General features: G+C 47.8%; 1 protein-coding gene and 1 non-coding gene across 2 annotated transcripts; both read right to left on the bottom strand.

Moving 5' to 3' along the window:
* Window positions 1–562: 562 nt before the first annotated feature.
* On the bottom strand, window positions 563–8,488 carry RPL3 (ribosomal protein L3). The gene is made up of 10 exons (XM_065841908.2): window positions 8,398–8,488; window positions 6,881–7,073; window positions 6,101–6,269; window positions 5,081–5,216; window positions 3,759–3,945; window positions 3,195–3,355; window positions 2,796–2,897; window positions 2,241–2,336; window positions 1,629–1,748; window positions 563–673 (listed from the first exon to the last, which is right to left on the bottom strand). The coding sequence occupies exons 1-10, from the start codon at window positions 8,398–8,400 to the stop codon at window positions 629–631; spliced, it is 1,212 nt and encodes a 403-aa protein (XP_065697980.1). The 5' UTR covers window positions 8,401–8,488; the 3' UTR covers window positions 563–628.
* LOC136097420 (small nucleolar RNA U83B) lies at window positions 3,564–3,656 on the bottom strand. The gene has a single exon (XR_010650809.1). It is a non-coding gene; the product is annotated as a small nucleolar RNA U83B (small nucleolar RNA).
* Window positions 8,489–11,649: the final 3,161 nt, after the last annotated feature.

Below are 11,649 nucleotides of genomic sequence, written 5' to 3'. Positions count from 1 at the left end.
GCCTTTCTTGGTATAAGGCCTCAGCTCCTGCAACTGCAACGCTTCGGTGGTGCGGAAGAGCCAAGGCAGGAATTTGCCACATTACCTGCTGCCTCCTGCTGCTCTCAGGAACAGCAACAAGCTGCATTAGCAAACAGCCTGCAAGCTACATCCCCTCATATGGAAACAGGAAGGTTTCCATAGCAACAGCAAGCATCAGCCACCTACCTAAAATTTTAGTGATGTTTCAGCAATCCTAAGTAGTTTCATTAATTCCAAAACCAGTTTGATTCAAAGAAGTTCTCCAGTTTCCTGGCAGAGGATTAACATATGGAATAATATGTCAGTAACTGAAAACACCTTGAGGGCTCCTGCTGCTTTATAATTTCGCACAACCAGGCCGAGGAGCCTCTACCCCAAAATCTTAGTCTCCAAAACCAGCAATGACAGATTCCTTCTCATTACAGGACCCTGTTACAAGTTGGATGCTCCTGAGTTTGCTGCTTTGGTTTTGCTGGTCCCACACACAGGGCAAGCAGAGACTGCCAGACTGACACAGCTATGTACAAACCAAGAGACAAAATTAATTTCTTTAAAACATTTATTTTTTTGGTCTGAGAGCACTCAGATCACAAGACCATTGCACACATTAAGCTGTCTCCTCTTTTGCAATTCGATCTTTCTTGAGTGGTCCCTAAAAAAAATAAAAAAGAAACCATGTAAACAGCAGCCTGCAAAGACCACATCACATCCCAGTCATAAGACTGTAATTTCTTCTCATTTTGCTGAAAAGAAATTAAGGAAGAAAAAAGCCCTCAACATGGCAGCCTGATTGAAATCCCAAGCCCCATCCTCAGAGCCATAGGTTTTGGGGGAAAGCTGAGCTCAGCACAGTCTCCCTGCACCAGAGCCCCGAGCTCAAAGGTGACAGAAGAAATGCTGGTGCCACCTTGTGGAGAAGCTGCTGTGCAACCCCAAGCAGCAAAACCACACTCCGACACAGCAAGAGCCTCACACCCAGGACTTCCACCCTCCCTTCTCCAGCAAGTGACAAATTGCCACCCCTGGCACCATCCTCCAGAGTTGCTCTGAGAAACGCAGTGCAGAGCCACTCTGTACAGGTGTCAGATACTTCTCAGTGCTTGTTCCTCACCTCATCACTGACTTGTGCCAAAACATGGCACCATTCGCTGTCACAGGGGAAGCAAGACCCCAACCCCTCCTGTGGTTGTAACCAAGCTGGCAGGATGAACCATCTTGACAAGAGGGAACAGCCTCAGTTTCACCAGGGAAGGTTTAGATTGGATATTAGGAAAAAAATTCACTGAAAGGGGTTGTCAGGGATTAATTAGCACAGCTGTCCAGGGAAGTGTTTTGAGTCACTATCACTGGACATGCTAGAAAGACGCATAAAGGAGGGTCCTAGAGACATGGTTTAGAGGTAGACTTGACAGTGCCAGGTTAACAGTTGGACTTAATGACCTTAAAGGTCTTTTCCAACCAAAACTATTCTATGACTAAAGCTGTTTCTGTTTCACAGAAATCTGGCCCGGTGGCAGCTCAAAGGTCACGGTACCAACCTGCATTAGTCGAAAGACTAATCCAGAAATATGCAACAGAAAGCTGCCAGCTTCAGAAAATGTCCTTACCATGAAAGCCTTCTTCTCTTCAGCTGTCTGGAAGCGGCCATGACCAAATTTAGAGGTTGTGTCAATGAACTTCAAGTCAATCTTCTCCAGGGCCCGGCGCTTGGTCTGCACAAGCAGGGACTACAACAGAGATGTCAGGTGAGTACACAGCAGCACCCTTTCAGACTGCTGGCTGCTTTTCCTTATCACCTCTTTGGATAACACCCTCCTAACATCACTTTGACCTCATGCTTCATGTGCTATTATGTGTAGGGAGCACTTGCCAATAAGCCAGCCCACACCTTTAGCCTTCAAGGCTGAAGGCTGGTCAGTTCACGCCAGCAGGAGAGCCCAAGTCTGCCTACCCATGTCTTCAGGATCCACATGAATTCTCAACCCTAAAGCACACCCTTTGCTACAGTTTGGATTAACTGGGGAACAGACCTCATGTTCCTCCCGAGGTCATTAACATGAGGTGGGTTGGCATGCATGTGTCCAACAACAGCCTTCTAGTCTCTTCCTTCTAGCTGGCTGCATGAATCCCCATAGCAGCAAGCAACACCACCCGTACCAGAGGCAGTGCAGCCAATTGAAGCTGCTCCAGCCCATCTGACAGCTGGCTGCAGTACTCACCTTACGCAGAGTCAGGACCCTCTTCTTGGTCCCAACAACACAGCCTTTCAGCATGATGAAGTCATTGGTCACCTCACCATAGTGGACAAAGCCTCCCTGAGCAAGAAGAGAACAGTAAGTGCTCTGTATAAAGCAGGACCAGTGATCACATCTGCCTACAGCCTGATGTTCTCACCCCACTTCTGTGTCTTGGCCACTCCCACATTCATTGAAATCTTGTTTCCAGCAACATACTTGACTGCTAGTAAGACTTTTGCTAAGAACAGCAGGAAGAGGGTGACAAAAGAGCAAAAGCTGCTCTCCCTGCTACACTAGTTCTTATGAGTATAATTTCTGGGTTTGTGACATCCCTCTATACTATCACCACACACTGAATGCAATTAGCAAGTTACACAAGTCAATACTGAGAATGACTCAGCAACACCACCTCCCACAGCTGCCAAGTTTTTCCTCAAGAGCTCTTCACCCAATCATTTTGCATCTTGTACCAGGCCCACTTGCTCTTTAGGTTGCAGCTCACAACCAGACTCTCACAACACAGCTCCAACAACTTACCAGAGGGTTAATGCTCTTGTCAGACAGGTCATAATCAGTTGATGCATTGTTTTTGATCAGCTTTCCATCCTTGATTTGGTAACCCTGGCCAATCTTGTAGATCTGAAAACATCAAGAATTTCTACTTAGGCACTTTCTCCTGCCTTTTGCTATGATCAGCCAAAATGAGAAGAATTCTACACAGGGTTGGAGAAAAAAAAAAATCACACTTTGAAAACACCTGGCCATACAAGACTGTTATGGTTATCCAATATCACGGATTACAGCTACTGCCCCCAAGACGACATTCAAACAAACACAGCAAAATGTCCAAAGCAAAATTCTCCACTCTATTTGCTCTCCTGCAGCAAGTGACCTTGGCCAGCTCTTGTTTCCTCCCAACAGCTCAGAGAAACAAACCTTCTTATTGATCTCAGTCCGGTGGTGGTAGCCCTTCTGACCAGCCCGGGCCACCGAGAAAGCCACACGAGCAGGGTGCCATGCACCAATGCAGGCCACTTTGCGCAGACCCCTGTGAGTCTTGCGGGGCAGCTTTTTGGTGTGCCAGCGGCTGGTAACACCTGGAAGAAACAAAAGCAGTGTTGCTAACCACTACCAAGCTGAGATATCGCCAAACTGTTTGGTTAACCAGAGTTTAAGCTACCTTGGAAGCTGCTGTACCTGGGCAACCCACAGAAACCCAGGCCCAGCACTCCAGGAATTAACACATTTCCTGGTGAAGTGCCCTGTCCCTGAACCACCCACACTCCCTCCTCAGCTGTCCTGGGTTGTGTTCTCAGAAGGAAGGCAGCATGGAATGACTCCTCACAGGTATCAGGCGCTGTGCCCAGCGCTTATTCCATGGTCTCATCATTGAACTGTGACAGCAGTATGGATTTACCTCCTCAGCTCTTAGTCCCCACACTTGTGAAAACTTCATTAAAATCTGTATCCAGATCACGAAGAGAAATTCCACACATTTACCTTTATATCCCTTGCCCTTAGTGACTCCAATGACATCTATCATCTCATCCTGGGCAAAGACAGTTGACACAGGCACCTGCTGTTCCAGTTTCTCCCGTGCCCAATCCACTTTCTCAGCAACAGTGCCACCATTCACCTGGATCTCCATCAGGTGAGACTTCTTCTGCCTCAGGGGAAGCAAACGCATCTAGGGAACAAAGAATGAAATTTACCTCCGGCTCTTCCAAGATGGAACACATTAATCATCCCAGTAGCACTCCAGTCTTGATCTGATTTTCTAGCTAAACAGATCCTTTGCCAAGATATACTTAAAAAAATCACAGTATCTGGAAGTTACTCACCACCCACATGAACACAGAGTAAGTGTCTCTAACCCTCCGAGGGTCCAGCCAAACTTCATCCAGGAAGGACAGGAGATAACATGGGGCAATGGTTTTAAACTGAAGGAGTGTAAACTTAGACTGGACATAAGGAAGACTTTTTTTTTACTATGAAGGTGGTAATATGCTGGAACAGGCTGCCCCAAGAAGCTGCAGATGCCTCATCACTGGAAGTGTTCAAGACCAGGTTGGATGGGGCTCTGAGCAACCTGATCTGGTGAAAGATGTCCCTGCCCATGGCAGTGGGCTGGACTAGATCTCTTAAGGTCTGTTCCAACCCAAACTACAATAAAGCCTGCTACAATGGACACTTTGGGTAGGGTCACATTTACAGTTACTTCTACTATAATTAGCAGAGAGGGACTGATAGGAGTATCAAGAGCAGCTGCAATACTACCTTTGCTTCTAGCTTGGGAAACAAGTTCTAGTAAGATTAGCAATGTCATAACTAGACATCTTATTGCACTGACAATCAGCTTAAAGATTGAAGTCTCCCAAGAAAACGTGGCAGAGCACTGATGTTTAAGACATCACTGCATGACTCAGCAATACACCTCCTCCAGCTGAGCAACAGAAGCCACGAAAAGCCTGAAGTATTTGCAGTCTTGACAGACCCAGCCTAAAATTATGCTGACCACACAAACCTCTAAGTGTTCAGCCTGTTAATTAAGAGAGCCCGGATCTACATGGTATCTGCACATGACTGAATCCAACAAGTTCCTATTATAGGGCAGTCTGTTTTGAGCACTGCTTCAGAAGACTGGTAGGGGTTGCCCTCAAGATTCCTCAAGCATCCTGTGAACTCATACCATACAGAATTAAAAGTCCTAGTATTTATATCATGCTTAACAGGCTGCAGGGGGAAGGCAGAGGTCTCCCCTACAGAGATGGATCATGTATTATGCTTGCTCTCTTAGCTGTACACCTGAGTCCCACACTTACCTGAGTGTGAGCCATGACTCTAATAACCTGGCAGTATTTCTTCATGCTATTGAAATCTTTCTCCAACTGCTTTTTGCCCTCCTCATCTTGCCATTTCTTGCAGTATTTGGTGAAGGCCTTCTTCTTGGACTTGTGCCTTCAGAAGCAGAGCAGAGACAAGGTTTGGCTGAGCCCTTCATCAATCCCCTAGGGAATGGGGACGAGCGGAAGGAGCTGCCACCTCAGCTGGTTTTGGCTCATTGCCAGGTTCTAAGGACACTGGCAAGCGGAGCCTGGAGCTCATCAGACAGAGGCAAAGTTGCCAGAGCTGAGCGGAGCTGCCATGAATTCCAAAGCACATTAATATTCATAGTACAGAAGACAAAAGACTGTAGAAAGACGTTGAACAATAACAGAAAAAAACAGATCTTTAAAGCAATTATCAGATGATTGCCATTTGTTTCAGTATACTGTAATTTCCCCCCTTTTAAGCCTAAACTATGTCTGACAGTAGGGCTGTTACTCTAACACCCTTGAGATTATTGCTTTACTCTGACATCTTTTCAGCCTGCAAAGCTCATAAACAGGCTGCAAGCTCTAGACATGCTGGAGCCGCACTCTGACAAATGCGTAAACTTTGAAGCACAACAACAGTGCCTGGAACAGTCATCAGAAATAACACTTGTCTTCCCCTTTCCTGAGAAAACAGGGCTACAGTCAGGACTCGACACTCAACAACAAGCGCCAAAGGCGATTTCCTTATGTCCGCCCGTCGAAGTATCATCACGTGTAGCCTTTTAATGAGATCTCAGACAAAAACCAACATTGCCACCCCCATGCCATAAAGGGCACTAACTAAAATTATGCTGTCACCTCCCAGAGCCATTTCTACAGTCTACCCCATTATTAAGCCGGTTCATCAAGGCCAAACACTAATTGTTGTAAATGCTCTTCAAAAAGCTGCACTAGCATAACATGCAACCCAGCAGAAAAAAATAAAGCATGGTATGAGATTAAAGCAATGAAGTCCTGCTCTCTTACCAGTTCTTGTAGAAGCGACGCTTACACTCATCACTGATGTGCTCAGCAAAGATGGTCTTGAAGCTGCGGAGACCGTGAGGGGTCTGCACATAGCCCACAATGCCCACAATGACCATAGGAGGTGTCTCTATTATAGTGACTGCCTCAACTACCTCCTTCTTGTTCACCTCTGGATTAAGACAAAAATACAGCACAACAATTAACACCAGCATCGACTACTAAACGTGTCCTTTCTCACTCACAAATCCTTCATGTGAAAGGTCAAATGATTTAAGTTCTTTTCACAAAGATATAGAAGACACATGGTAAAGTGACCAACTGTGAGTAGTAATTTAATGCCTTGCAAAAATTTGAGGCTGGTTCAGCAGGAAGCACAGACAAATCCTGACAGGCAAAAGGGATGGTAGCAAGTAACGAGTCTATTTTCAAGACTCTACAACCAGAAAAACAAAACAAAAACACCAAAGGCGGCTTATGTCCACCCATCAAGAAAAAGGCTTCCTAAGTAGCCTGTTACAGTACAGCTAAACCAAGCCATCAGGTCACTACACATCTCAAACAGGATCATTAACGTAACAGTCACTGCTGTGAAGTCCTGTTGCTGACACATCACTTGCTTTGAAGAGTGACAGGTTTGGGTGCTTTATACCTGACCCACTCAAGGACTTTGAACACAGTGAAGTCAAGCCAGGACTAAAATCCAGAGTTACCAAGAAGTCAACTTTCACCATTTATAAGAAGAAAACTACCTCTTCTATTCAGAGGAATGTTAATACATACTGGAACCAGGTCTGTCAACTTCACGGACAATGTGGGTCATGCCAGCTTTGTACCCCAAGAAGGCAGTGAGATGGACAGGCTTGCTGGGGTCATCCTTGGGAAAGCTCTTCACCTTGCCCCTGTGCCTGCTACTGCGCTTGCGGGGCAGGAAGCCCAGAGACCCGTGCCTCGGAGCCGAGAACTTGCGGTGAGACTAGAGACAGAAAATAAACATTTAGTGCTTGCTATAGAGATTCACTTATACCAACTTAAGGGCCAAGGTCCATTCTCTTCTCACCTTGTAATATGAGTATTATGTATATACAAGACATTCTGCATTCTAGAAAACCTTATCATTATCAGCTGTTTGGCTTCTGAATTCCATTATGTTTTAAGAACATCCTTCCCAGATCTCCTTTCAAGCTTATTTAATGACATTACTAAGTGCTACTCTAGTTAGGGAACCACACAAGCTGTAGTTTGATCAGAGCATGCCACCAGAACTTCAATATACCCCAGAAGCCTAGAAAATAGAGCACAGACAGCTTACAATATGTTTCAATGAATCAGCACCACTATGAAAATAAGCATCATAAAAACAATTTTAGTTTGAAAAGCTGCAGGAAGAGTATTTTTAACATCCAACTTTAAGCCAGTTACTTTGGGAGGAAGTGGAGGGGTTTTTTTTCCAAGCTATTAACTACCAGCCCTGCAGCCTCTCTCTGCAACTCAAGACCCAAGTAAGGCTGGTTTCTATCCAGGTAACTCTTAAGCCCAACAAAAAATTACCCATCCAATCTCACATCCAAGTTTAGGAAAATATCGTGCAGCTAAACAATAGCTAAGAAATATATCTTACTTTAAAAAAATACTCAAGTTGTCTTAAGCAGACTTTATCAGCCTCAAAAGGGTCTGCTGTAAGGATTAAGAATCTGGTGGCAGGGCCAAGCAGAACTAAATTTTGACACCTACATAAGACTGAAGGCTGCCACCACAATTACGTTCTCATGAGTAATACAATCAAACACGAAATTTCATCCTACAGATGAAAATGGTGAACTACATCATTAGACTGATAGCTCCATGTGCTCGCACCCCACAGCACGGCCTCACCACCCCAGCAGGAGCGAACAAGAGCAGTTACGTCTCGACCTAACCCCACTCCCGGCCCTGAGACACGCCGTGACCCGGTCGCCTACTCAGACAGACACCTCTCTCCAGAAAATATATCTTTCTTAGAAAACGGAATGCAAACCCCGCCGGGGGCAAAGCGCCCCCTGGTCGCGCCTCCGCCCGCTCGCCACCAAGACCCCCAGCGCCCTCGGGCACCGAGCAGGCCCGGCCGGCGTCCCTAAGGCACAGCCTCGCCCGCCCACGGCGCCTGCCGCAGCCGAGCCCCGCAATAAGCCCCGCGCCGCCTCCCGCAGTGCCGTGGGACGGCGGGAGGGCGGCCAAGCAGCCGCCGGGGGCGGGATGGCGGCGATACCCGAGGGATGGCGCGGCCGGGCCCGGGCAGCGCCTACAGCCGCAGCACCCACCATCTTGTCCCCGCGTGGAGCCGGAAGGGCCGGAAAACGCCGCGCGCACTGATTTTATAGGCGCCCCGCCCCCGTTGACGTGTCGCGCGCCGGTCTCGCGAGAGCTCCGTAGGGCGGTGCGCGCGTGGCGCTACGGGTGGGGAGCGCGGCCAGAAGAGTGCGCGGTTGCGAGGGTTCGTGCTGCTGCTGCTCTGCCAGGGGAAGAAAGTACATACCACGTTATGCAAAACCGTGACATCCCCGGGTCACCGTTCAGATGCAGATAGCGTCAGAAAGCGTGTCCCACTGCAGTCCTCCTCGTAGAATAGACTCGATGTTTCCTTTCCACATAAATAATGTGCTCGTTCCAAGCTGGGAGATGTACCTGCCTCAGCAGAGCATCCGCACGCGGTGTTTAATTGGTTTTATTAAGAAGCTCCGGAGTCATAGGAAGCTGTAATGACGCCTGTGTCCAAAGGTGCTTGGCAAATCTTAATCGTAGTTTGCAAAATATGTTAGACAATGTGAAGAAATGCTGTAACAAGAAAAAAAAAAAACAACTAATTTTAAAAATCAGTAAGATAAAATAGGTTTCACTGCTAACATTGGCACCCATTACTTTTGTATATATCTCAAAATAAAAAAAAGGCGCCAAATAAATTCTGTTCTTTCATGCAGACACCACGTTCTCTGGCCAATCGTTCGTGGCAGGGGCTGTGTCCTGCTGCGTGTGCCCACGGTGCTTGGTACAGCACAGCTCCAGACTCAATCAGGGCCTGTGTGTGCTACTGCTGAATTAATAATAAACAATAAACCCGATGTAGATGCTAAAGTTATGCCACAAAGGAGAAACCAAAATCAGACTTGCTGTGGAACCTATCCAGAGCTGTTATTTTGTTATTTTGCATGCTGTTATTTCTCTCGCTCCATGTGCTGCTGTTCTGGCACACAGATCAGCACCACCAGGACCAGCCATGTCTCTGAAAGATGTTGGCTGGCTCAGCTCACGTCAGAAACTCGCCAGTAGAGGAGCTGGCACTGGAGTGCCTCTACAGGGTAGGGGCGAAGTAGAATAGAGGTGAAACCTGAACAGGGAGGGAGCTGGAGGACAGGAGATAAATTATTCACTCTCCTTCCCTCAACGTCAGGAAACTGGATAGGACCCAGCTGAAGCAGCTCCCTCAGACTTCCCTGGACTGGCAAGAGTGTGAGCACTCATGCAGGACAGCTGGTGTGACACTCAGATTCGGCTGAAATGTCCCCTGATGTGGCTCTGGTCCTCAGCAAGAAATCCTGCACTGCCTGGCCAAAGAGGGGGAAAGAGCACCGTCCCAAAGGATCTGGAGTGGACCCATGTCCAAGGGGCAGGAGAGGGCAATGGAGCCAGGCAGAGCTGCTCACTTTGCCCAGCCACCTGCCTGCTTGGGCTGGGCTGGCAAAATAGAAGGTGAGGAGGTGTCAAGAAAGCGATGCTGTGAGATGTGGTCCCTCCAGACCTCATGAGTTGCACACCCCTTTTTTCACATCACTGAAGACTTGAGACATGCATTTGGTGGCTGGGAGAGCCGGGGGCTTCATTCATCCCACGCGCCAGCAGCCAAAGTCCAGTCCCTTTGGAGGAACGACTCCTGGGCACTCCCTCAAAATGTCGGGGTGTCATGTTGCCCCTGAGTCAGCCTGAGAGATGCATCTGAGGTAATAGGGGCTGAACCCAGGCTTTGGATAACTGGCATAGCATCTGATATGTGGGTGGCTGGTGAACCCAAGAGCCCAGACAGTTCTGCTGATGGCTACATCCTGCAGCCTACAGCCCCTCTCTGGGGTGAGGATGCACAACACAAGCAAACCAAGGAATCCAATGAAGCCACAAGAGGGTTGAGATGGTATTAGATACATCAACGGGGTTATCTGTGGAAAATAATCAAACTGCCGAATAATAAAATCCACACCCAGCACATGCATAGGCTGAATAAATAGGGAATAAGTAGATAATTTCATGTTATTGTAAGGAACATGGGCCTTAATCCACCACTGCTTGTGGCACAGAAGGGGATCCAAACCCAAGGCCATGACGATGATGGTCTGCAGAGCAGGGTGGACTGGAGCTTCCCACACATGAGGAATGCAGAGTTTGCCCCCAAGATCTCCCAGGCCTTACAGAGAAGGATGTGTTTGACAAACACAGCATCATGGGGTGATCAGTGCCCTGGGGACGGCTCCTGCCCTGCCTCCTCCCTCCCTGCCAGGGACCATGGCACTGTGCAGAAGCCATGCCAATTCCCACTGTGGGGATGCTGACCTGTCACATGCAATGTAAGTGCTGCACATTATGGTTATATCAAGTTACTGCAAACATTAGTTAAACAGTTCAAGCAAACACCTACCTATAGAACCAAATCCTGCCACTAGCTGCGGAGGTGGAAGAGAGCTAAGCCATTCCTCACAGGGAGACTGGTTACCCAGCTAGCAGGAAATAATAAAGGAGGGCATTTCCAAGTGTTAAACATGCTTAATCAACTCCCAGAGACCTTCCACCTCTTCTCCCCAACTCTGGTCTCTGCAGATTAAGTAAAACCCAACCCTGGAGGCTTTGCTGAAGGGGCTTTGTATAGAAACCTGCGTGAAAAAGCCCATACAGACTGAGAGGCACTGCATTTGAAGGATATTTCATGGCCTGCCCTAACCTGGCAGACAGTGGGAAGGGAACCAGTACGAACTGGAGGGCTGAGGGTTCAGTCATGTTAGTGCTACAGTGCATCTTCCCAAAACAGGGCTGCCCCATCCCTGGAAACATTGCAGGCCAGGCTGGACGGGGCTCTGAACAACCTGATCTATTTGAAGATGTCCCTGCTCATTGCAGGGGGGTTGAACTAGATGGCGTTTGAAGGTCCCTTCCAACCCAAACTATTTTGTGATTCTCTGGCTGGATGTGATGGGGGACCATTCATTCTCTACCTCCAACCCACCCCTCAGAAGATGCCACGTGAAGGATGAAGCATGGCTGCTCACTTTTTAGGATGCTACTCCTAATGGGTGACCAAGAGTGGACTTTAAATGCTCTTTTATCTCCACATACTTTGCCACTAGCTCCTGCACTGAGGAATCAGGGAGCTGATTCATAGACTCCAAGAACATGGATTCAGATTTGGGCAGTATGAAGCACTGCCAGAGGAAGCCAAGCACGTTCCCCATCCCACTGCTGTGCCCTTTGCTCCTTGGCTGCTAACCTGACTCCATGCAATAGGTGTGACCGAGAGGCGAGCAGGACATAAG

The sequence above is a fragment of the Patagioenas fasciata genome, chromosome 1, assembly GCF_037038585.1.
Source record: "Patagioenas fasciata isolate bPatFas1 chromosome 1, bPatFas1.hap1, whole genome shotgun sequence".
In the NCBI taxonomy this organism is placed as follows: Eukaryota; Metazoa; Chordata; class Aves; order Columbiformes; family Columbidae; genus Patagioenas; species Patagioenas fasciata.
This window is presented reverse-complemented; position numbering and strand designations above follow the sequence as displayed.

What these genes read in the sequence shown, in the direction of transcription:
- RPL3 (XM_065841908.2), bottom strand. An exon ending in TAAGGGCAAGGGATATAAAG is followed by an intron (nt 3,356 to 3,758) that starts GTAAATGTGTGG and finishes TGTTTCTTCCAG; the next exon opens with GTGTTACCAGCCGCTGGCAC. An exon ending in GGGTCCTGACTCTGCGTAAG is followed by an intron (nt 1,749 to 2,240) that starts GTGAGTACTGCA and finishes TCTCTGTTGTAG; the next exon opens with TCCCTGCTTGTGCAGACCAA.